Source organism: Muscardinus avellanarius, assembly GCF_963383645.1.
Source record: "Muscardinus avellanarius genome assembly, chromosome: 16".
NCBI classification, from domain to species: Eukaryota; Metazoa; Chordata; class Mammalia; order Rodentia; family Gliridae; genus Muscardinus; species Muscardinus avellanarius.
The window spans coordinates 51,252,354-51,278,789 of NC_137802.1; the positions used below are offsets into that span (position 1 = coordinate 51,252,354).

General features: G+C 47.4%; 1 protein-coding gene across 1 annotated transcript; it reads right to left on the reverse strand.

Annotated features, from left to right (window-relative positions):
- Nucleotides 1-1,133: 1,133 nt before the first annotated feature.
- On the reverse strand, nt 1,134-5,139 carry LOC308275490 (keratin, type I cuticular Ha1; the record flags this gene model as incomplete). The annotated part of the gene is made up of 7 exons (XM_080713800.1): nt 4,747-5,139; nt 4,470-4,552; nt 3,994-4,150; nt 2,528-2,689; nt 2,310-2,435; nt 1,923-2,143; nt 1,134-1,287 (listed from the first exon to the last, which is right to left on the reverse strand). Exons 1-7 carry the CDS (start codon nt 5,092-5,094, stop codon nt 1,134-1,136), a joined length of 1,251 nt encoding a protein of 416 aa, XP_080569926.1. The 5' UTR covers nt 5,095-5,139.
- Between the last annotated feature and the right edge of the window lie 21,297 nt (nt 5,140-26,436).

Consider the following 26,436-nt stretch of genomic DNA (forward strand, 5'->3'; position numbering starts at 1 on the left):
GCCAAATATTAGGAATTTGTAAACGGTAGAAATCTGTGCATATGGGGACAACTTTGAAAAAACGTTATTGACCTGGATATATTTATTCACTCCTCTCTGCTTTTCTTAAATCATTCTTCAAACTTACATTGATCTATAGATAAGGTATAACCTGGTTGAAATGCCTTAACTGCTAATAACCAAATGTGGTTTTAAGCAAGTTTCTAAAGTTCCCTTCCCTCATCTTTAAAGGGGATTTAGTCTCTAGGATTATTATAAAACATATGCATCAAATGAGAGGGGATGGGGTCTCTGAGACCTAGAGCCAGGCAGGCAGGTAGAGCCAAAGCCCAGGCTGATAACCACCTACATACACTCACAAGGAAAGGAGGAGGCGCTGGGGATGGCGGGGAAAGTCAGAGGGTCCCCTAGCAGGGTGCACCTGCTAGGGGACCCTCAATATCCCAGGTCGGGCCCATCAATATCCCAGAATCATACAGCACTGGACCCAAAACTCCTGCTGAGAACAGTTTCCAGGGCCTCTTCTAGCCTCCAGTTCATGCTCCTTGGTTCAGATTTGGATACAGCAACTTTGAAAAATGTCCCAAGTCAAGAGAAAAAAATTCCAGGAGTGGAGAAGGGCAGATAGGGCAGCAGCGTTGTGGCCACCGCGCCCTTCTTCCTGCTGGTCTCTGCCTCACCCATGGGTCCAGCCATCTGCCTGTCAGGCCTGGGACAGTCCTCCTCTCCCAGAGTCGGGCCATCAGAGGGCCTTTCAAGTGGCTTTTTTTTTTTTTTTATAGAGTTCTCAAATGACGACCACATAGCAGCAAATGAATACCAATGAGCAAGGCGTCTGCTTTGCCAGAAAATCTGCCTTTATTAGATTGCAGTAAGCACCCTGGAACCGCAGGGAATTCCCTGCGCAAGCAAAATAAGAAACACACCCTGCTGAAGGCAAGGGCAGGCAGGGAAAGGCCTGAAGCAGGCCGGGTAGATGGAGGCTTCAGTTGCGCATCCTCGTTGCCCCACGGGGGCTGCTCCAGCCTTACAATGTGTGTCTTCAGGCCCTGTCTGTGGACCAAACCAGAGCTGGGTCAAAGCCCTGGAGCCCTGGGCCCCGTGTCCTAGCTCCTTTGGCACGCCCCTGGGTCCTAGCGCACGAAGGAATTGCAGGGTCCACACCGGGGACGCGGGACGCACGGCGTGCAGGGGGGCGGGGGCGCACAAGGAGCGCAGGGATTGGTGGCGCAGGGGCCGATGGGCTTGCCGCACGCGTTGCTTGTGGCACAGGGGTTGCAGGGCAGTCTGGAGACAAAAGAGGTGCGGAAAATGAGTTAAAATATCAGAGAGACCCCCAGAGTGGAATGCTTCAGGACTCAAATCTAGAGCCTAGAAAGGAAAATACCCCCCAGCTCCCCCGGCTGCAAAACATTCATTACTAATGCTCTCTGTATCACTAAACAAAATCTCAGAAAGTGTGACTTCTATCCACAATCTCTCCATTCCTATCTGGTGACCTTGTACAACTTACCTTCTCCAAGGTCAAGTTTGCACACCTATAGATGGGGAGAATACTGATCCAGCCTGCCTGGAGTTAATTATAAAGCCAGATAAGGTGGTATATGGAAGTGTAGCCTCTACACAATACAGTATTGTAAAAATAAGCCATGCATTTGATTGCATATAATGCAGTCATACACATCATCATGGTAGAAGACAAAGAATTGGTTGACCCAACTTCAGTTTGTACTTCAAACAGTTCTTGCTACCAAACTATTTGATGTTTTTAATGATGGCCATAATGTGTTCTGAGTTCTGTTTGAGCATGTCTGGGGTGAAGTCATGATTTCCTTTCCAAGGTATGCAATCTGGTCATTGTATCTGGGAGTACACTTGTGTGTGTGCCTCTGTCAGACACCTCCAGCCCGCTCTGCACTCACTTGCAGTCCTCGCTCTCCAGCAGGCCCCGGTACGTGTTGATCTCACACTCCAGCCGGGCCCGGACGTCCAGCAGCACCTGGTACTCCTGGTTCTGCCGCTCCAGGTCACCCCGGATCTCGGCCAGCTGCGACTCCACGTTGGTGATCATGCACTGCAACTGGGACAGCTGCGAGCTGTAGCGGGCCTCGCTCTCTGTCAGTGTGTTTTCCAGAGAGTTCCTCTGTGGTGGAGAAGACAAAGAATGTCAGGAAGCTGCCCCTTTAAGGCAGCTTCCAAAAGAGACACAAATTTCAAGAGCTAAGGATGATGTGTGACCCAAAGGGCATCATGAAGATTCCGCCTCCCCAGCCCCGCGCTGATCAGCAGCAGCCCTGAACAATACGCACCAGGTTGTGCTGGGCCTGCAGCTCGATCTCCAGGGCGTTGACCGTGCGTCTCAGCTCGATGATTTCTGCCTGGTAAGACTGCAGCTGCTCGGAGCTGGACACCACCTGCTTGTTCAGCTCCTCAGTCTGCAATACCCCAGGGGAGAAGACAGCATCAGAGTCTGCCTTAAGGGCCCTGGGGGCCTTGAATCCTGGGGGCCATGAGCTTAGACACCCACCTGTGTGGTGAACCATTCCTCCACTTCCCTGCGGTTGGTGTCCACCAGCGCCTCATACTGACACCTGGTCTCATTGAGCACACGGTTCAGGTCCACGGTGGGCGCGGCGTCCACCTCGATGTTGAGGCGGTCTCCAAGCTGGCAGCGCAGGGTGTTGACTTCCTGTGGGTGCCAAAGTACAAGAGTTGCAGTCCTCAATGGAGAATGGACTCTCAGAGAGGGCATTGCTTGTTGAAACCCTGTTCGTCTGTTTCCTCAAAAAATAAAATTTTGAGTAGCTCGGTCTGCAACTGCTCAAGGCAAAATGGCCTGTCTCCATGTGGCACAGTGTCCACCTCACCAGTGCTGCGCCAGGGTGCCGGCTTTGAAAAGAATTCCCAAGGATCCACTTGGATGCCACTGAAGGAAAAACTGATTCATGCACGACTTTCCCACGTGGTAGACTGGCTGTGAGGACCTCAGAATGCAAAACCGTGGGGTGCGATTTCAGATTGCCTGGCAAACAATTCTTGCCACCAAGTAAAGAGTCATGGCCCTTCCAAGGAGAGAAGAGTCCCCGGTTATTCTTCACCAAGATGTTGAGAGAGTGGAGAACATTCATCAACCTTGACTAGGTTTTTTTGTTTGTTTGTTTTTGTTTTTGCAGTAGTAGGGATGGAACCCAGGGGCATTCTACTTCTGAGCTACAGCCTCAGCTCTATTTTTTATTCCTTATTTTGAAACAGTGTCTCACTGAGTTTCAAAGGGCCTCCTTAAGTAGCTGAGGCTGTCCACAAACTGCCATCCTCCTGTCTCAGCCTCCCAAATGCTGGGATTACAAGCATGCACCACCACACCCAGCTGACCTTGACTAGTTTTAACCATTGAAGGAGGGAAAAAATGGCTTTTCATAGTCACTGATGGAACACTGCTGGGAATCATTCTCCAACTCAGTGACCAGTCACCAGCAAGTGGAGGTGTTCTGGGAAACCAGTGGTGCACAGGTTTTGAGTGAAAGCTATATCCCGTCTGGGAACATGGATAGGTTTTTGTCTCTCAATTTATTCTTTCATCATAAGATTTTGGTAGAGTTTATGTTGATGATGGTGGTGAGTTTTTTGTTTGTTTTGTTTTTATTTGTTTGTTCAGAGGGGTAGGTACTGGGAATTGGACCCAGGTCTACTCTGAGGCAGACCCCTACCCCTAGTTTATTTTTTAGTTTGAAGCAGGTTCTCACTAAGTTGCTAAGGGTCTCACTAAATTGCTGAATCAAGCTTCAAATCTGTGATCCTCCTTTCTCAACCTCCCAAATACTGGGATTATATAGGTGCACCATCATACCCAGCAGTTTTGGTGTTTTTAAAGAAAATTCATAGAGACATCTTTAGTTCTCTACTTGTACCCCTAGCTCTGCTGTTTCAAATCCCTAAGGCCACCCTCAGCTGGAGGCTGAGCCAGGATTCTAGGCCTGACGTTTCTGGCCTCACCTCCTCATGGTTCCTCTTGAGGCAGAGCAGCTCCTCCTTCAGGGACTCCACCTGGGCCTCCAGGTCGGACTTGCACAGGGTCAGCTCGTCCAGGATCCTGCGCAGGCCATTGATGTCGGCCTCCACCAGCTGCCGCAGGCCCAGCTCCGTCTCGTACCTGCACCAGAACAGGGTCAGATCAGCAGCAGGCATTTCTTCAAGACTCACAAGAAAAAATCCTTGATAACCTCATTTGCCTTGTCTTCCCACTTCTGGAAATGAGTAGACCCCAGAGACAGAAGTTTCTAGAACCTCCCGGGCCTAATATTGTCCTCTCAGTTTTAGGGATGCCTCTGCTTGGTTCCCCCAAGTCTTCTGGCAAACCCTCACAGCTGATGGACTGACCTGTTGTCCAGTAAAGGCTGTAAAAATCCCTTCTCTTTACTAGAGGGTTAAATAAAAGAAAAGGACAATAGTGTGACGTCCACATAACTCACTTGGTCCTGAAGTCATCCGCGGCCAGCTTGGCATTGTCGATCTGTACCACCAGCCTGGCATTCTCAGACTTGGTGCACAGGATCTGGGGAGGAAGAAGTTACTTAGTAAGGACAGAAAGTAAATATAAAACCATCAACTTCCTTAAGATAGCTCTGTATGCCCTTTTAAAAGTTAAAAGGGGAGGAAAAAACTTGTGACAGCTCAGAAAGCAAGAATTACTTCTCCCCTCCAGATTGAGAGCCATAGTAAGACAGAGATGGTGGCAGGACTCCTCACCTTCTGCTGGAGCTCCTCGATGGTCCGGAAGTAGGCCTGGTAGGCCGGGCACACCAAGGGATCCTGCTGCTGGCCCCGCTCCTGGATGCGGGCCTCCAGCTCCGCGTTCTCCCTCTCCAGCTGCCGCACCTTCTCCAGGTAGCTGGCCAGGCGGTCGTTCAAGAACTGCATGGTCTCCTTCTCGTTGCCGTTGAAGGAGCCCTCGCAGAACCAGTTGCAGTTGCTCACGTTGGCGGGGATGTTGCAGGCCCCGGGCAGGACGCAGCCATGGCAGCTGGGGGGTACGCAGGGCCGGGAGGAGCAGCTGGAGCGGCAGCTCACGTTGGGCAGGGAGCAGTTGTACAGCATGATGCTCGGAGGCGGCAAGGTGCCTGGCTCAAGACAGAGTGCAGGTTCTCCAAGCCGCAGAGCTGTGGGTCTCTGTCCTCTGGTCAGCATTTATACCCCCTCCGCAGAGGGTGTGGACACCATATGCCATGCCTCTTTCTTTGTACTTCTTCACTGGTGTTCAGACGCCCTTCTTTTTCCATCTCTTATTTTCTTTCCTCAGAAGAGTCCCTTGTCCCATAAAATTATTTACTTGAGCTTCTTGCTAAGTCAGGACTCTTCTTTAGGCAGTACACCCATGAGATCAGAGTCCTGAGGTAGGTCTTCAAAGACGCCACACGGTCCAGCCCTCGTTAATTGGGTGTTGGTCCCTCTGATGACACTCCTGTGCCATGTGATCCTGCAGGCCCATCATCAACCTCACGTCCCTGGCCCACCTAGCACTTCTTGGGAGAGACACGGATTGAGTTGAAAAAGAAGTGGCATTGTCAGCAGTAGATTCAACTTGCCTCTGATTTAAGAGAACCATCTTCAAATGATGTAGCATCTCAGGCTGAGGATATATGATTAAGGTGGAGGAGAAGAATTGATTAGGACCATGGTTTAAGAGGCTAGACAGCTGTTTGTGTGTCTTCCAGAGCCATATAATGCCCCACTGTTATGACTTAAGAGAATTGCAAAGGAGAGAATTTTATAAGTAGACTTTATAATTAATTGCTAAACAGGGAAGTTTCTGGAGAAAGCGATAGTTTTGGAAGAGGGCTGAAGAATACAAGTTGAGAGATTCGTGTAAATTCATTTAAACTAGCTAGAGAAGGTATCTGGAGGCAGAAGTAAAAGGAATAAGGAAATGGTCATCAAACTTCCCCAGTGGGTAACTATTGCTTCAGAATACAGTAAGTGGACACATTAGGACTGTCTAGAGAAAGCCTAAAGGGGTTTCTCCACAGGTATGGAATCCCTTGATCTTAAAGCTTCACATGAATTGACCTTATGTCCTGTAATATATCCACATTGGCTTTAACACTAAAAATCACTTTTCAATTTTCAGTTAAGCCAGGCATGGTGGCGCATACCTGTAACCCCAATACTTGCAAGGCTGAGACAGGAAGATCACAGGTTCTAGGTCAGTCTCGGCAGCTTAGCCTTCAGCAACTCAGCAGTACCCTGTTTCAAAATAAAAAAGGGCTGGGTGTGTATCTTGGAAGTAGAATGCCTCTGGTTTCAATCCCCAGTACATAAAAATATCCAGTTAAACTTTCTGACATTTTGCCCAATTCTCTAAGTGATGCAGATATAACCAGAAGATGCAACATGGTCCATCCTCAGCATCCCATCCCCAGCCTTACTGGTTTAAACAACAATACCCTGCTTTAAGAAACAAAGTATAAAAGTACCCAAGGAAGTATGTGGTGGTGTCATTGGAATCCGAGGTCTGGGTACCAGAAAAGAAATCACAGGGACACACCAGAAGGAGGAGACTTAGGAAGAAAGCTGGAGTTATTTGTAGTGGATTTGGGAGATGGACGTAAGCCCCAGGAGATCTGAGGAAGAGGTGGTCAAAGCTGGGAACATAGAAAGGTTGCTTAATTATAGGCACAACCAGGTGCCACCTGCATCTCAGGAGCAGCACCCCAGCTTCCCTGTGGCAGTATTCATGTGGCGCTCACTTGAGTCTCAGATAAAAGGTCCCTCATCTGGACTTTCCATGACCATTATCACCACTTATTATAATGACATTAAGATGAAAAGCCCCAGGCACTACAAAGAAGTCCTAGACTTATATAATAAAATTGGACCTTTTTTTCTTCCAAGGCAATGAAAGGGGGAAAAATAAGCGGGTACCACTGAGACTTTCCAGAGGAAGGACGCCAGGCCAGGCAGTAGCAGTCAGCACAAAGCTTCTGCCTCTTTTCATGTGGACTTGGAAGGCATGGAGAGGTGACCACAGCCAAAGATGAGCAATCTCTGCTCAGGACCAGCACAGGCCTCCTGCTTCCCAGCTTATATCAGCCCAGTCCAAAGCCTGGCTGCCCAGCAGGAGCTCTTTCTTGACTTTTTCTTCTTCCCCGTCCAGGGAGGCTTTACCCGAGCACAGATCAGATGTCAGCAGCATTCTGTAACCTCTCTAGTCTTAACCACTGGTTGGCCAATGTGATTTCCTGGAGACTTTTTTCAGGGGAGAATATTTAGGTCTAAATATGAGAAGATGCAAGGATTGGGTTAACCAAAAAAAAAAAAAAAGCAAAAATAGAATTTCAAACAATGCAGAAAAATTGGAGACAGGAAGAGTTGAAGACAAGAAGCAATTTGTGCAATAAAAAAAAAAGATAACATAAAGAAGGAGAAAAAAAAAAAAAACAAGAAGAAAACCTGAAAGGAATCCTCAGAACCATGCGAGACCATGCGAATCAGACAAAGCTAGCCCTTCTTCAGAGGGGCTAACCTGGAGACTGCAGAGGTGAGAAGTAGCCAAGGCAGGCTAAATTGGTGGACAGAAGAGCATCCCACCCTGCGGAATGTCCTACGAGATATAAATGGAGATGTTTCACCAATGATGTGCAGACACAGGACCACAGCTTCTGAGGCCGCTGAACAAAGGGCCATCACTTCAAGCTGCCAGAGCAGATCATCATCTCTATGATCCTGTGTGAGATTTGTTTCTGGTAGAGAACGGCACCGTTGTTTGCACACAGGTGATGTCAAGTCAAAAAATGAGCATCACTGCCTGTTCCAGAGAGGAGAAAAGGGAAAGGCGCAGGGGTAGTAAGGCCCAGGCTGGCTTCAGGTCACAGCACACCGGCAGCCACACTGAAGATGCAGGGAAGAACAGGTTAGTCCTGTAGCCTGCCGCTTAACTTCTAGACCTTCTTTGTGTTCCTGCTGGCTGCCCCGCAGAAGATGAAATGGCACGAGGGTTTAGGATGGAGACCACAGACAGACTGGCTGGTGAGTAAATACAAGACTGTCATTCCTTGTCGATCTAACCTCTTCCTTGCAGTGTTTACAAAATGTACAAAGGCTTAGTGAATTTGCTTCTTGAATTGGCAGGGTAAATGGGACCCCGAGGTTGTAAGGTCTCCATGACCTTACGCAGATTAGAAATGGACTTTGTGTACTTTCTTGATTTCTCAATTGAAATACCGGCATGTCTTCCTTGTTCCCTCCCCGCCAAAAAAAACAGAGCAGTCAGTGGATTGTCAAGCCCACATTTTTCTATCTCGTGCGATTTAACTCAAAATGCATTCATTAGGTACTTTCTGTATACTGGGCACAGAACTAAATCGAAACAGGAGAATAATAGTTTCAGTGAATACTTATCTGTCTATGAATAATTCAGGTCAGTAGGAGTCCCCAAAATAAACGAGAGATGGGCGGAAGGCAAGGAGATGAGGTATTTCAAAGGGGTGAGATGGGCATTTGAACATATGTTTGTATTTAATGTAATTAGAAAAATGCACATTGGTATTATGGTCGGCAATGACTTATTAAACATCCACTGTGTGTTGGTACAGTTTTAGGGTCAAGGAACATGCTGGGGAGGGGGTATGACATGCCCCTGACCTCCAGGGGCTCTCAGACCTGCTGAGTAGACAGACAGGTCCACAATTAACATCCTATATCTAATTGAGCCCTTCTCCTTCACCAAAAAATTTTCTTCTCCTACCTCCCTGACTCCTTCCCACACCTGCTCCCGTTCCAAACTTCAGCCAGGCCCTTACAATGCAGTTCATGATTCTCTGCCATGGGGTGACAGGATAGAGCCGTTTCAGATCATTTGTCTGAATTTCAAGGAAGATTTATTTGCGCTCTACTCTCCAGGTGATTCATAGGCAGGACCAAAGAACTGATCTCATTAGAAGCCTAATCCCTTTAAGAAATGTTTCTTCAACCAGGCCTGGTAATTAGCTGTTTTGATATTTGATTCTTGTTGCTGTGGAGACCATGAGATGGGCCATGGCGGTGGCCAGGCACCAGCCCTGAGGCTTCCCCGTAGGTAAGGTCTTAAGAAGTGAAAGAGGTTTTTGGCAGGTGCAAGGTGAGAAACCATTCCAGGGGTGTGGTATTGGTTCAAAGAAAGAAAAGACACAGTGTAAGTCAAGCACAGACAAGAGAGAAAATAGAAAGTGACTAAGACCAGTGGAGGGAAACGGAGGCAGCAGATGGACCTGCTGGTGAGGAGGCACAACTCTGCCCCCTGGAGGCCAGAGATACCTCCTGCAGATGGAGCGCCTCAGAGAACAATGCATGGGCTATAGAGAACTCCCAAAAACCAGGAGGAGAGAGAAAGGAGGCGGGGGGGATTTGAGCACAATAACCAGCACAAAGGCTGAAGGAGGCCAGGAGGTAGCCAAGGGTCAGAAGTTCAGCCTGAATATTGAGTTTGAGTGGAGAGCAGAAGAAGACCCAGAAAGATCATCCCCAATAGGAGCCCAGGCCCTGGGATGCCTTTCCTCATGGAATTCATCATCCCAGCATTTGAGAGTGGTCTGGATATGAGGTTTTCCCCAGCTCTACCTTCACCGAGGCCCTGAGCGACAGGGTGTAGGGAAAGAGCAATGGACCAGGGGCGCGAAGACTTGGGCTCAGTGCCTGGTTCTGTCCTTCCCCTGCTGAGAGAATGTGGAGGTGGGCATGGCTTCACCTCCCTGAGCCTGAACCTAGCCCACCGCAGTGGGGACCCTGGTGCCTGTACTGACTCCCAAGCTCATTTGGGGCTTGAAGTGAATGATGTGATGCTCTGTATATGGTACATTATAAACATTTACAAAGCATCTGGACTCTTGTCTCTTCCTCAATAGGTAAAGTGGTTCAGGTAATGGCAGAGAGTGGATTAAGCTTCTTTGATGATTTCCGATCATTAGAACTGCCAAGGGCCTCAAGTTTCAAGTTACTTAGAGATGCTTAGAGAATGTTCATTCCCCACACCTTCCTCGGGTGACATAGATTCTCAGAAACAGTTCCAGTAACAGAAACATTCTCATTTCCTTCAAGGATAGGAGCCAAAACAATGGAGTAGTTGTGGCTCTCTCATCCTGCTCACAAAACCCCGAGCCTTGGCTTCTGTAAAGCACAGTGGTCTAAGAGCAGAGTTGCCAGAGGCAGGCCGCCTGCATCTGGATCTTGGCTCCACCCCCTGGCAGCTGTGCAGCCTTGGTGTGTTGCCTAACTTCTCTGAGCGTTGGCTTCTCATCTGCAAAATGGAGAAAGACTGCTATTGACTTCATGGGACTGCTATAAAGGTTAAATGTGTTTCCATAAAGCTATTTACAATTGAGATCAGTGTGTGGCTTATGATAAAGCTCAAAGGATTATGCTTGGATGATGATAATATGTGATGGTAATGATTCTGCGGTTGGTAATGGGAGCGATGGACCATCTGATTGCCCGGGAAGCTCTTCACAGACACACAGACACACAACCCAAGCACAAGAGTCCCCTCTGCTCGGCATTTCTTCCCAGGAGCCCAACCCACTTCACACACATGTAGAATCTCATCATAAATCTTCCCTTTATAAGTGACAACCAAGGCATTGGCATGAACCGAAGCAGCCCAGGTCAACCACCCCGGGGCCCCGCTGACTCACCACATGCCACCAGAAACATCCCTCAACCACTGAATGACTCACCTCCTCTCTCACTCCCTTAAATGGGAAGGACGGTGCTTGCCTACTCTGTTATGGTGCAAGACAAAGTGGGTTTATTTTGTTAGACAGCTTTGAACTTGTTGGATGAAAGGAACTGTTTAAGTACAAAGGAGGAGGTGAGGGCAGTTGGCCCAGGTGCTAAATTAAGACTAATCAAGATGGCTCTTTCCCAGTGAGACCTACCCTGGGGTAAGTGCATCTCAGGGCAGGGGGAAACACCTCTGTCCTGAGCTTTTCCACTGTACAAAGACCAGGCAGTTTCATCCAGGTAAAAAGAGAATTTTACTTAGCACCTATATTTTAAAAGCTTTGGCTGTGAAACTGTCTCCAAATAGGCTTGGTCAGGACAGGAGCTGAGAACCTTTATCTTAGACCATTTTGCTTCAGAGCCTACCTTTAAGCCAAATCCTCACTGGTTTTGCCATCTCCCAGAACCCCACTTCTACAGCAGCCCAGCAAGCTCTCAGCACAGGATAAAGAAACTGAGACCAATAGGACGGCTCTGGCTCAGTCAGTATGATGCAGAAATGACATTTATTTGCAAAATAAAGATGAAATTTTCCAATCACACCCCTAAGTGGCCAAGAGGCGACCAAAGAGAGAAAAGTAGAGTAACTCAAGACACCCTAAAGAGAGGAAGCCCAGATCCAGGTCCAACGCCTGAGCTGCAGACTCCAATGTCCATCCACACAGGCACTGCCTCCCTTTGGCCTCCTGTCAACTGGCCACGGAAGTCAGGCTTGGTAGCAGGTCTGAACATCAGAGCCAAAGGAGCCGAGATGATTTCCACTCCCGGCCTGGCTGAGAGGGCACAGAAAGGTGGAGAGGAGGCCGAGGACAAGGGCTGAACAAGGGTTCTGGGGGCCAGGGCCATCCATGGGTTACAGGGAAGTCTTTTCAGAGAAAATGGGTGTTTGAAACATTGGCATGAGAAGTGGACAAAACCATCTTGTACCCACCCTATCAAGATGTACGACTACAATGTACCAATTTAAAAAAAAGTGGACAAAAGACGAGGGTATGTGGATATTTTAGAACTGGAGAAGAAAGAGGATTGTAGACTTCAGGGATGACTCCAAGCCTGAAAGGATCACTGATCTGCTCGGAGTCCATGGTGGAGCTGAAGCCAGAGCCCAGAGTGCCCAGTGCAAGGCAAGTGCCCGGTGCAAGGCCACCTCCTGGGCAGAAAGAACATGGCAGAGAGAAGGAGAAGGCTGGTCGGGCAATAGCTGGCCAGACATCAGCTACTCTCGCTTTAAACAAAGCTCCTAATCATGTTGCTTGTTGCCTACAGAGTGTACTATCCATTAATATGCTGTTGAAGAGCTAAAATAGAAGAACAGGTGCCCGTGCCCCTAGAAACACTTGAAAACGCCATGTGAACAATCCCTGTTACTGTAATACTTCTTCCTGGGAGAACTTAGCAAAGGCTAAATGCACTGAGCTCTCAGTATGTCAGCACTCTGTGGGTGTGGCCAGCACTACAGCATGATGTGGCCAGCTAGAAGGAAGCTACACGCCTTCACTGGCCAGGCAGTTGTCCCCACAGATGGAGTCTGTGGTACCACCCCAGCTGGCCTCCAGGGCTCCCTTTAAGGTCACCCCAAAGAAGAGGACTCTGCTGTCACATTTGGTGTTGACACAGACAGCATCAGTGGGGTATGCACTTACAGTCCTCCATCTCTGGAATTCTCCAGTGCCTGCCCATCTTGCCCTGCAGCTGAGCCCTGATGTCCTGCAGCACCTAGTACTGGTGCTTCTGCAGCTCCAGTTCAGCCCAGATCTTGGCCAGCTGGGACTCCACGTTGCTTATGAGGCTCTTTATCTGGACCAGCTCAGGCCATACGGGCCTAATGTTTCACCCAAGACTTTTGCACACAGCCCTTCTGTGATACCAAGGAAAGGGGGAGGCAGGCAAAAAACCACAGATCCCTACCTTCAACCTCTATAATCAGAGCAAGATGCCCCAAGACACTTCCAGGACCAGAGAATGAATAGTCCAACCCCTTGTGTTAGTGAGCTTTGGGTTGCTGTAACCAAAATGCTTAACAAGAACAACTTAGAGGAGAAGTTTATTTTAGCTCATGGTTTCAGAGGTCATGGTCTTGGGCCATGGTCAGCTAGCTCCATTTCTTTGGGCCTGAGGTAAAGCAGGACATCATGGCAGAAGGATGTGTGAAAGAAAGTTAATCATCTCATGGCACCTGGGAGAGAGAGAGAGTAGAGGGGGGATTGGGGGGAGGGGAGAGACAGAGAGACAGAGATTAGAGAGACAGAAAGAGAGAGGAAGAAGAAGAAAAAGAAGGAGGAGGAAGAGAAGAAGGAAGAAGAGGAAGAGGAAGAGCAGTGAAAAGAGAGGAGAGAAGACAAGGGGAGGGAAGGGAAGAAGAGAGGAGGGCCAAGGACAGGATATAGTCCCAAAGACACACCCCACGACCTATTTCCTCCAACCATGCTCTACCTGCCTACAGTTACCACCTGGTAGTCCATTCAATTTACCAATCCATCAGATGGATGAATCTACTGATGAGGTTAGAGCCCTCATGGCCCAACCCCTGCACAAAAGTCCCACCTCTGAACATTGCTACACTAGGGACCATGTCTTCAACACATGAGCTTTTGGGGAATATTTCAGATTCAAACCATAGCAGCCCTTTAGCAGTCTTTAGCTGCAAGAACTAGCATGATGCTTTTGTTCTTCATCATAGACCTTGAGGATTACTTTGCAGAGCCTCCCTTCCCTGGTATAATGTTCATTCACTCATCATTCACATCTGTGAGTAAGTTCTTCCAAAGGAGATGAAGTCAAGGTGTAAGCTATGTCTGTGGTTGGCATTTCAGTGAGGCCAGAGCTGAGCTCAGACAACTGCTTGTGGGAATTGGGAGCTGAGCTGAGTCTTGCTGCATGCAGGGGAACTTACTAGCATGTGATAAGCCCCAAGCTCCACCCCAGGGTATTCAGCATGCATCCTGGCTCTAGCATATGGAGTCAAACATCAGGCTAGTGGCACAGAGCAGAAGCTGGGGTTCTGCCCTGCTTTGCAGCACTGCCCTCACCCGAACCTAGGAGCCAATCCACTGCTTCACTTCCTGGCAGCTGGTCTCCACCATGGCCTTGCACCAACACATCTCCTTCAGCACCCCAGTTGGATGCACGGTGGGCTCAGGGTCCCTCTCAATCTAGAGCATGTCCCCCAGCTGAGAGAGTGTGAGCACAGGAGGAGGATGAGCCACTCCAGGGATGCCCACTGCCCTCCACTCAAAGCCTCAGCTCACACTCTCCATCCTCCCCAACAGTTGCTCTGTGCTCTGTGAAGAGGGAGCGCTGCCTGCCCCACCAGGGCTGTGGATGAAAGGCAGCCGATCACTGAAAGCCAGAGCTCACATCATAGCTCCCAGGAGGTCAGGTCGGCCTGCAGAGCTCTCATCCTAGCAGGAGGAAGCCTTGGTTCCCCTCAATGAGCCCAGATTCACCCCACAGTCTCCACACTTCACACAAAGGGTCTCACACATGGCTGCCCACTTTCTTTTTGTTGCTGTTGTTTTTAATAAATTTTTATTGGTGCATTGTAGTCATACATCTTAATGGGATAAAAAAAAATCTTGTGGAGATATATATGCACACATCACCCAATCAGCCCTGACCCAATCCCTAACCCCTTCCCTCCCCCTCCCTCCTTCCCATGTTTGGTTTCCCAATTAACTTTGATATGTTTAAGTACATCATGTGCTTTAAAGAGTTTCCCTCTTCCCCCCACATCCCCTCAGATAGGTCACCTTAATTGCTTCTCTATAGTATCCCTTCTTCATCTAGAGTTCCTCCTGTTACCTATTTCTCCCTAGTTTTCACATATTTAGGAAAGAATCTGATTTCTTTTCTTTTTTTTTTTTGACATTTGACTGTAAATGCCATAATTTTGTTCTCCCTTATGGCTGGGCAAAATTACATTATGTACACATCCCATAGTTTTGTAATCTGCTCATCTGATGAAGGACATCTTGGCTGGTTCTACAGTTTGGCAGTGGTGAACTGTGCAGCTATGAACATGATTGCTCATGCATTAGTTTGGCATTTTGGTTTTTATGGTAGATGCCCAGAGGTGGTATTGCTGGATCATATGGTAAGTTCATTTTCCTTCTTCTGGGGATCTTCCATACTGTCTTCCAAAGTGGTTGCACCAACTTGCAATCCCACCAACAATGTATTAGCACTTCTAGTTCTCCACATCCGATCAATTACAGTGTCTTTCTTCCTTGGAAGTCCTTTTAATTTTCACACTTATTCCCACTTACTGAAATCCTGAATACCAGAAGGTGAGTAACTTTGACAAGATGATCCACTCACAACCGATTTTTTTAATAGAGATCACTTGGATCTAGGAATCTGCTGAGAGATGAGGCAAGGCAGTGGCAGCTTCTAGTACTTCCTGGCCACATGGTTGCAGGGACCTGCTGTCCCTTTGCTATGGAGCAGGCCCCAGTCCCAGCCCTGCCGCACAACAGGCTCCAGGCCCAGCCTCTCTGACTCCAGACCCGGCCTCACCCCACAGCAGGCTCCAGGCCCAGCCTCTGTGGCTCCAGACCCGGCCTCGCCCCACAGCAGGCTCCAGACCCAGCCATGCTGGCTCTAGACCTGGCCTTGCTGGCTTCAGACCTGGCCTCGCAGCTGCCTGCTTTCTGTGATCATTAATTCTTTCCCCTTCTGTTAACTTGCATCTGTGGAATAATGAAGACTTCTAGAATTTTATCAAAGTCTCTCTAACCTCTGTGCTCTTTTCTACTTCAAAATGTTTCCTGTATGTAGAATCTAAAACCATGATCTCCTACAAGTTAAGAATTGATCTCCTAGAAGTTGAGAATAGAATGGTGGTTACCAGAGGCTGGAAGAATAGGGTGCAATGACAGATGGGAAACTAAGTTAGATAGAAGAAACTCTGGTGTATTTTTGCATAGTAGGGTGACTGTAGATAACAGTTATGAACTGTGTAACTCAGAAAGCTAGAAGAAAGGATTTTGAATGTTTTCACCATAAAGAAATGATAGATGTTAGAGGCTACAGATGAACATTACTCTGATTTAAATATACAAGTCGGGTGTATGTATGATGGCACACGCTTGTAATCCCAGTACTTGGGAGGCTGTGACAGGAGGATCATAGGTTCAAAGCCAGCCTCAGCAACTTAGTGAAGCCCTCAGAAATCTCACAAGACACTGTTTCAAAATAAAGAATAAAACATAGGTCTTGGAGGTAGCCAAAGGTCTAGAAGGTCCCTGGGTTCAATCCTCAGTACCAGAAATAAAATATAACATAATAAACATATACAATATATGCATGTATCAAAATATTACATGGCACCCCACAAATAAGTATAATTTTATGTTTTTATCTATCAGCTTAAAATGAATTTAATTTAAATTTTTAAAAAAATGTTCCCATTATGGAAAAGTCTAAAATATTAGTCAATCAGGTACATTAAATTAAAGGAGAAAATCACGATTAGTTTGTTTAGTAGGTATTTATTAATCAATTGGAAAAGATCGCGTTTAGTTTGTTTCAGTGGGCATTTATGGAGTACCCAATGCAAGATAAACACCAAGATAGGCCTGCTCAGGGGGAGGGGAGTTTAGATTTTAATAAGTGTTGCAGTAAATGACACTGCTATTATAAAGTGAATACAAGGAGATATTTTTAAGAAGAGAGAGCATGTGTTTCAAGATTTCCAGGTGGAAAAGAGCATACTGAGAGGCCAGAAAAAGACTTTGTGGATTAGAGGGTGTTTAAAATAATTTTTGAGTGATGTTTATCATGAGGGAGTCGGGGAGAGAATATCTCTCACAGAGAGCAAAATTAACCAAATCAGACATGTTTGGGAAATGGCCACGGTCCAGGGTGTTGGTGCTTATGATAAAAACATGTGTGTGAGCACTGGAAAGTTGCATTTAGTCCAAAGTATAGGAACCTTGAGTGCCAGGACTTGCCCACAGGTAGAGGTGAGTCCAGGGAAGGACTTTGCTCTTGTAGCTGACTTTCTTCAAATAAGATAAGTAGCCTTGTTCCTTTTGAAGAAAAAGTCACAGAAAGGATATAAAATGTTTCCTTTATAAACTTCAGAAGAAAGACAAAATTAGAACAATAAAAAAAAATCTCAATTCCAAATTGATTCTGGTGCTTGATCAGTAAGTAACACACTTTTCAGTAAGTCCTGGTGTTATAGAAATTTTCTAGAAAGATCAACCCAACGCCAGTTAGGGTAGTTTATTACACTGGCAGGCCGAGGTTAGAATAGTTCCTGAAAGACCCCAGCCCTGAGCTCCATGTGAGCTCCCATTTTATAGATTTGTGAGAAAAGGCAGATGTAGGCAGGAGGACTTACAGGGGTTGAAATGTGCGGGTGATCAAAGTCGGGTCTGGGGAGGGGAAAGAAGGGAAATTCCTGAGCAAGTTACTGACATATGTGTTTTTTACAAGCAGTTGCCTGGATACCTGTCCTCCTGCGAGTTGCTTATCTGTGGTTACATTCTTAGCAAGACTCTAGGTTTAGGAGTTATCTGCTTCCTCCCCCAATTCAGAGAGCTGATGCTTAGCAGAGAAAGGAGAGTGCCTTGCAAGTCAAAGGGGTCGGCCCCTCCTCCTAGGCAAGCAGGAGATGGGACCAGTGGGGAGTCGCTTTCTAGTGTAAACTGTGTGTCAGCCTGATAAGAGGGACAAGACAACTTAAATACTTTTCTGGTTTATATAACAGAGGCCTGCTAGGTGTAATCCCCCTTTTACTTCTCTCTGAATTGCTTGGCCAATGCTATAAGGTTAAATGTCTCTGTTTATGGCCCAGGGGCTGGAAAGCCAGAATTAACTGCCTGGACATCAGCTGATTAAAGAGAGACCTGCTCTCCTGACGATCAGACTCTGGAATTTTCCTTGTCTCTAAAATCTGGCTGTGGGGAACACTCTCCTGCAGCACAGAGGAAGGGAGGTATTGGGGCCTTTTATTTTAATAATTTTGAGGGTCTACTACACTGGGTCAAAGAGGAAATCCAATGAGAAATTTAAGAAGTACTTGGGATGAATCGAAATGAAAACACAACATATAAAAATGAGCTTGGCAATTATAAAAGAGGTAGAAACAGCCGGGCATGGTGGCACACACTTGTAATCCCTGAGCTTGGGAGGCAGAAACAGGAGGATCACGCAGGTTCGAAGCCAGCCACACTGGCTTTAAGATACCCTGTTTCCACATCAAAAAGTAAAAAAAAAAAAAAAATAGGTCTGGGAGTGTAGCCCATGGGAGTGTATCCCGGAGGTTCAAGGGCTTCCAAGAACCCCAGTACCACCAAAAAAAAAAAAAAAAAGAGGTAGGAATTTTGGAAGCCAGGTGCACTGGTACATGCCTAAAATCAAAACTACTCTGTGTAACGGTGTGAGATGCAGCTGTGGGTTCTTGTTCTTAGCTACTTTTAGAAAAGAATAGCCAGAACTGCTGCAGGCTTAAGCAATTTTTATTATTACAAAGGTAGAAAGAAGGGACAGAGAAATAACGCACCACATCAGAGAAATTGTGGTGGAGTGTCCTGAAAGTAAGGCACTCCACCATAGTTCTAAACATAGAACAGTTTTTATAAAGATTCATTATCTTCCATCTTGCCTAACCAATAGTCTTTCTGAACCAACTAGGTGTGAGCCTGCCCATTAACTCCGTGCAAGCCTTTTTTTATGATTATGAGGATTTCTTACTTGACCAAAAGCTTCCTTCCTGCCTTGATGCAGGTGTAGGCTCAGGTCTTTGTTAAGACCAGAATGTGTTACTTGATTAACACAGTCAGAGGTCACATGGTATCTGTCCCCTTTGACAGAGAGAGGCCCATACCATCCTCTCACATCCTTGGGGATTTTTAGCCTACCTGCTAGAAGTTATTTATTATGTAAACCTGTCTTTAAAATATGAAGATGCTACAAGTCTTCATTGTTTTTGCTAAGCGCTTTTGGTGCAGGGGAACCCTGAAGGGTAACAGCTGCTTCCTTTCCCTGCTGGAGTGCCTGCTCTGACTACTTTTACATTTTAAAATTAATGCCAAATCATTTGAAATCAATACATTTTTGAAATTAGTACCAAAGACATTTCCCAATACCGACACACTCTGGAGGCTGGAGAGTATAGTCTTGACTGAACACCCAGCCAGGCCAGATACCAGCCATCCAGCAATGGGCACTAAGGTCAGTTCATTCAGCCATGGGCACTGAGTTCCTGCTCTGGGCCAAACACTCATCCACAAATATATAGCAAGAGACTGGATAGAGTTCCCTAGAGGTATTTGGGCAGATGAGGGAGATCATCAAAGAAACAGTTTAGGAAAATTAATCCAGTGCCCGAAATATATACTGGGGTGGGGACATACTGAATCTCCCCTTTGTGGACTCTCTAGCACCCAGCATGGTGCCTCCAATGTAATGTATACCCCATTAGTAGAACACAAAAGAGGCACGCTTGATGGCAAACCCAAGGATGAACTTGTCACAGAGGACACAGGAAAGGGGGAAGCACCTTCAAGAATTCCAGCAAGTGGGGCATGGCGGCACAGGCCTATAATCCCAGTACTTAGGAGACAGAAACAGGAGGATCACAAGTTGAAGCCCAGCCTCAGAAAATTAGCAAGACCCTGTTTTAAAATAAAAAGGGCTAGGGATGTAACTCGAAGGTAGAATGCCCCTAGGTTCAATCCCCAGTAGAAAAAAAGAAAAAAGAAAAAAAAGAATAATAATAATACAGACAGGATATGATGGAAACCACAACCAGCCATGAGCAGTCTGGCAAGAAAGGAAATCAGGGATGGCTCAGATGTTCTGAAAGCACTCCACAGGGATGGGTGATTCATTTGCATTGGGTCAGAAGGAGAGAAACCAATGGTGGCCTGAGGTCTCCCCCATCCTGGGCTTCTGAAATAATCATGGGCTTCAAGTGAGCCGGAGGTTAAGGGAAGAAATAGTCCAGAGGGGAGACACCGCATTTTGGGGGGTCAGAGATGAAGGCCTGGGGCCAGGAAGGAGCAGCTAAGCTGTAAGGACTCACTGAGAAATCCTCCTCCCACTCAGGAGAAGACTTTCGACTACTGGTGGGCAGATAAGGCTGGTCGGTTTAGCCCCAGGGCTCACACCTGAGTAGCAACAGTGACTCTCAATGGGACAGTTCGTGCCCTAGAAGGGAGAATATGTTTGCAATCTTCAAAACAGGTGGCAGGGAGGTATTTTGGTTAGAGGGAGTGTCTTTGAAAACAAGCACAACCTGTATTCTAAATGAGCTGTCATTTAGTCATGATAAGAGCTTGGCATTTTATGTTTTTAAAAGTTAAAACAACATTAAGCAAGAATAGGTATTTTTATATGTATTGCATGGGAAGAGTTGAGAGCCACAGAACTAGATTTTTAAAAAAAGAAAGATTAAAAATGGTTCACCAAGCTGAGTTCCTGAAGATTAATTATCATAAGCCGCTATGAGAGCCGGGTGTGGTGGCGCACGCTTGTGATCCCCGCGCTTGGGAGGCGGAGACAGAAAGCTTGTGCAAGTTCGAAGCCAGCCACACTGGCATAAGAGACCCTGTTTCCAAATATAAAAAAGTATAAAATAGGACTGGAAGTGTAGCCCAGAGGTAGAAGGGCTTCCAGGAACCCCAGTACCACCAAAAATAAAATAAAATAAAATAAATAAAAAACAAGCCGCTATGAGAAAGGATGAATTTGATTTTATTCTTGGCCAAAAGGTGAAGATACCCAGAGGAAGGAGGGGAGAGGGGTACACGCTGTGCCTTACACACAACTAAATTAGTAAAGAAATAATTTCTCTCTTCAGGTAAGTGCAGAATTCTGCCATGGTTTTCTTGGCTTCCCAGCGGAGACAGTAGTGAGAGCAGAAGTCCTTCCCCAGAGTCCTCCCAACATCTCCAGTGTTCTCTCCCCTTTCCACTTGACTGGGCTTTGTGGGGAATGATGTTTGGATTCAAAACACCTATTGCAAGCAGGGGCCAGCTGGGCCCTGGAAAGAGACATTCCCAGCCTAGTGTGTTGGTGGTACAGGGCTGGTAACCCAAAGCCAGATGGTCTTGACAGTTGGTAGGCCCAAACTGGATTGGTCCTAAGCCAAGGATGCAAAATCTCCAGGGAAGGAAAACAAACCCCACCTGAAAACAACCTGGTTGTCATTCTGGTGGCCAAAGTGAAAGCAGAAGCCACAGGTAGGGCCACATAGATCCAGTCCATGAAGGTATGGTGATACTGTGAGACCAGAGAGAGGCAGATGGGGAGATTAACCGAGGAGGAGACAGAGGATGGGGATTTGGTACCATCTCTGAGCCCTCATGGCTCCATCACAGCAAGGGCCATGGCCACGCCTTAAAACATGACTCCTGGCCGGGCGTGGTGGCGCACGCTTGTAATCCCTGCGCTTGGGAGGCAGAGACAGGAGGATCGCGCAGGTTCGAAGCCAGCCGCGCGCGCTGGCTTATGAGACCCTGTTTCCAAATAAAAAAGTATAAAAAATAGGTCTGGGAGTGTAGCCCGGAGGTAGAAGGGCTTCCAGGAACCCCAGTACCACCAAAAAAAAAAAAAAAAAAACATGACTCCTGTGACTTGTTTGCTGGAAGGAATCCTACAGGAGCCCCCTAGACATTCAAAGAATACTGTTTGGGGTTCAAGTAGGCCACTTGGAGGGAGAAACAGAGCTCCAGAAATAACCATGGGTGTTTCGTTAGTGCTTCTCAGTAAACAAGGGCTATCATCAAACTTCCAGCCCACTGCCATGAAGATGTAGAGCCCCTGATGCCTTTGGCAAGAAGTTCTGTCACCTCTCCAGCTTCCTTCCTTGTGAGGGAGAAGACTGTCCCCCCACTGGTTCCCAGGAAATCCAGATCCACTGAAGCACCTTTTATATGCCAGGAACATTCGATGGGTTATCCCTCAAACTTAGTGAGTCAGAAATGCAATTCTTCTACTTTTACAAGTGAGCAATAGGTCTCCAGACAATGTAGTGACCTGGCTGACTTCACTCAGCTAGTGTTACCAAGATGGCATTTGAACCCAGTTCTGCCTAACTGTAGAGAATGTTCTTTTTCTATCACATGATGCTGTCACAAAGAACCAATTCTGCTTTGGTCTTGGCACTAGGGTGCACAGGTGAGCTGAGATCTGAGAGCTTCATTCCTCTGGACACACTCAATGCTTACCAAAGGATGGATGGATTGTCACAGCATGGAAGGCAGTTCCTCCATCTGCTCTTCAGTCATATCCTGCAGGCAACCACATTGGCCCGTGCAAGAGCCACCGGCCCTGGAGTACCCTGAGCTACATCCAAGAGGCAGGCAGGGGCTCAGGGTACTCCAATGATGACTGTCATTCTCACCACCAGCACTTGCAAGGCAGCAGCGATACAATCAACAGCAGTGTTAGCATATCTCTCAAGAAAACTACATCTGGACAGTGCTCTAGGACCAAGACAACTGTCCCCAGGCTGAGACTCCATACCTAAGAGACTAGGCAGGAACTTTATGCCAGGCCTAGTGAGAGAAACAACTTAGCAACGTGGCCAGGGCAGTTCTCAACATGACTTCCCTTTGACTAGATCGGAACTCTAGGTAGTGAGATTGTGCTCTTGGACACAATACCAAGAGGCCGAAGATGCCAAAAGCATGGTAGGGACATGTTAGTTCTGATCTGTTCTGAAAGAATTCAAACTTGGCAACCAGCATCCCTTCCTTTCACCAGCCTGTAGGGATCCACGGGCAAGGGAAATGCACATCCAGTGTCAGGAAAGAATCAGAGGCTGAGACCCCAGCACCTCCAGAGAGTTCCAGGCAGCGCCATATCAGGGACAACAAGGACCCAAGGACCCGAAGGCCAGGATTCTTCATCACGTCGCACATGCTACCTGTACCAGGAGAACACTTGATACGGCAAGGAGGCTTAAAAACCATTAACATCAGGGCCCAGTTACAATTCTAGGAGATTCTGAAACAATGGCACTGGGAAAAACAATAGCTTTAGTGGAAGGTAATTGCAGCATTGCAAAAAAATTACATATATAAACATAAACATATACACATACGCATAATCTCTCTCTCTCTCTCTCTCTCTCTCTCTCTCTCTCTCTCTCTCTCTCTCTCTCCTGTAAAATACAGCTTCAGGCAAAAAGCTACCACTTAATCTAGTCAAAATGCCTCCGGTAGGTCTGGTGTGACTAAGCAACAAGGGGGAAGGAGTCCTGGCCCCCGCTCCAGCAGCCGGGACCTCCTGTGCTGAAGCTCAGGCCTTCAGAACTGGCTCCCAGGGCTGGCTCCACAGGCCAAGGGAGGCCCATGGGTGGAGGGAATACGGCTTAGCTAAAGGGCATGGATAGATAGAGGTAGGCATAGAGCAGGGATGGCAGGGGAGTCTGCAAGGAGAAAGAGAAGGAGAGTAAAAGCCAATAAGAAGATACCTCCATGATGGATGGACAAGGTCAAGACTGAAAGGACAAAAGGCAGGCCAAGCAGGCACACAGACCAAAGGGATCTGTACCGCCAACTCCTCTCTCTCTCTCTCTCTCTCTCTCTCTCTCTCTCTCTCTCTCTCTCTCTCTCTCTCTCTCATCTGTGGCTTTTCACATGCAGAAGTCCTGACTTAGGGACCAGGCTGTCATTTATGTAACGTTCTGTCAACATGGGAGAGGCGAATGAGTCACTAAGCAAGGAGTGGCAGGAAGGCTTGTTCCTTACACTGAGATCCGCAAGTGTTTCGGTTATCTCGGAGATATCTCTTGTCAGGTATGTGGCTTGGCCAGGAATAGCCTAGATCACATACTTGCAGTCCTCACTCTCCAGAAGGTTCTAGGACATGTTGAGCTCACCTTCCAACCAGGTTCTGGCATCCAGCAGCATCTGGTACTCCTGGTTCTATGGCTCTGGGCCAGCCCAGATCTTAGACAACAGCTCCTCCACATTACTGATGAGGCCCTGGGTCTGGGCCAGCTCAGGGATGCAGGGGTCGTGGCTTCACACAGGACTACATAATGGGAAATAATGGGTAAGAGACCCAGATTCCTCAAACTCACCAAGCATGGGCCAATTCTAAGAACTTGTCGGCCATTCCAAGAACTCTTGAGAAATCATTGTCAACCTGCGACTTTTCACACACACACACACACACACACACACACACACACATTAACCTTGAAAACACCAATGTCAATCTCAGTGCTCTGTATGGGAAAGTGGGGAGATGGAGAGGGGGTGAGGGGGTCATCAAGTGCTGTGTTCATGTATATCTCTGTCAACATCATTTACATTATGATGTGAGACTATAATGCACCAATAAAATTATATAAAAATTACATTAAGGAGCTCTGTCATGCTTATCTTTGTGTCTCCAATACCTGGCAAAAAGTGACAGCCAAGCCAGTAAAATCTTGTTAAGAGTGAGCGCCTCAACTTCACATTTTATTCTAAAGGAAGTGGCATTGCTTTTCATCAGAACTGTTTTCTTCTGTGTCAAACTGTGAACTTGACAGGAAGACCTCTCTTCCGCATGGGAAAGAACCCAGATCCTGAGCACTGACAACACTAAAGAAACTGATGAGAGAGACTTCGGGTAGATGCTGCCACCAGGCCATGGCATGTGGCATTTGCTGCAATCGGAGGATGAAGGAGGACACATACCAGGCTGTGCTGGACCTGAGGCTCTGCCTCCAGAGCACTCAGCATGCCTCCTAGCTCCAGGATATCCTGGTGACAGCACTACAGTCTGCAGGCCAATGTCTTCAGACTGAAGCACAGAGGGAAAAGGAACAGGCCAGCTCAATGACCCAGAGCTGGGGCCATCCATGCTCTGCAGTTCACCCTCTCTTGGGCTTGGAACCACTGCTCCACCTCCTGACAGATGTTCTCAAACATGGCCTTTTACTAGCATGGCATCTTTTCCAGCACCCTGCTGAAGTCCACAGTGCACACATTGTCCAGCTCTGCTTGCAAATCTTCCCCCAGCTCACTCCTCAAAGTGTGAGATTCCTGCAGCAATAGAAGAGACAAACACTCTGCATGAGAAAGGGCCTTGACAAAGTAGACTGTACCCAGACTCCTCCCCTGATGAGCAGGAGGGGAGGATCCTGCATACTCATGCCAGTGTGAAAGTCTTGCCCAAGGTTCAATGGAGAACTTCCCACTCACAAGGCAAGTCTGCTACATTGCAGAGAGGCATTCTGAACTCTCAGACACACTGCATCCTTTTTCTTGAGGTCAAATAATCTCAGGCTCTAATATGAGGAGCACAGGACAAGGGGCCCTGTGGCAGATGGCTTTGATGTTGATTGACTGATGTAGTCTCTCACATGAATGACAATGGAGTCAACATGGCAGCTGGAGAGGCCGGGGAGAGAGATGTCTCTATTCCTGCCGTCCTTCCACTAGCATCTGGCTTTTATTGAGGATTATAACAAAAACATTATAAAATATTATTGATCGGTTGGGTCCCTCCCTTCCCCCAAGAGACCCTGCAGCAGAGACAAGAGGCGGAACTCCAGAAGCCAGATGCGGAGACATCATGAGACTCCGGACATCACAAGACTCCTGACATCTCAGGGCAGACTCCTAATGCCGCAAGACTGCAGATGTTACGGGAGGACCAGCCGCTAGCTCCACCCCAAGACGCAGCTACATAAATACCCTCACTTCCTCTCTGCCACATGACTCTGCCGACTGACCATGACTCTACCAACCAACCGTGACTCTGCCAACCATGACTCTGCTGCTCGGTCACTGGTCCCTTTCCTAACAGTCAGCAGACCTCACCCAAAGGTGCGGATTGATTAAAGAGGCCTTTAATAACTTGGCTGGTGTTTGCCTCCTTCTCAACCCCAACTCAATTTCAGCTCAATTTCAACATTACAATTATTAATCACAAGAAATAACAAAGTAATCATGGGGTGAGTTAGGGAATAACACTAAGGTAGTTACAGATGAATCAGGCAAGGAAAGGGTAAACATGGTAACTGTCAGGGTCTTTGCTTATCGGTCAGGGTCCCTGGTTACCGGTCCCATTTGGTCCTTGGAAATTTGTCTGCATGCAAACAATTTCCACTTGGATGGACAGTTTGTGCCCCTCTGGAGCTGGACCGAGGTGACCTCAAAGCAGGTGACTTAGCAGTGCTCTCAACAGGACCCCTTGTCTGCCCAGCACCGTCCCCCGTGATTCTGAGCTCAAAGGGCTGCACCTGTTCGTGGTTGCTCTTGAGGAAGAGCGGCTCCTCCTTCAGACTCCTGAGCTCCAGGTTGGCCTTAGCTTGGTTGTCCAGGAGCTTATGCATCCCATACATATCCACCTCCACCAGCTGGTGCAGAAGTAACTCTCTCCCCAGCCTCTGTCACAGCAAATGTGACATCAACAAAAATGTTAATGGACAATGCAAACCAAAACTACACTGAGATTCCACTGAGCTCCAGTTAGAATTATAATCATCAAGAATATGGACAATAGCCAGATGTGGTGGCGCACGCTTGTAATCCCAACCCTTGGGAGGCTGAGACAGGAGGATCACACAGGTTTAAAGCCAGCCTCAGCTACTTAGTGAGGCTCTCAGCAACTTAGTGAGACCCTGTTTCTAATAAAATATAAAATTAGGTCTGGGAGTGTAGCCCGGAGGTAGAAATCCCCTGGGTCCCACCCCCAGTACCACAAAAAAAAAAAAAAAAAGAATACAGACAA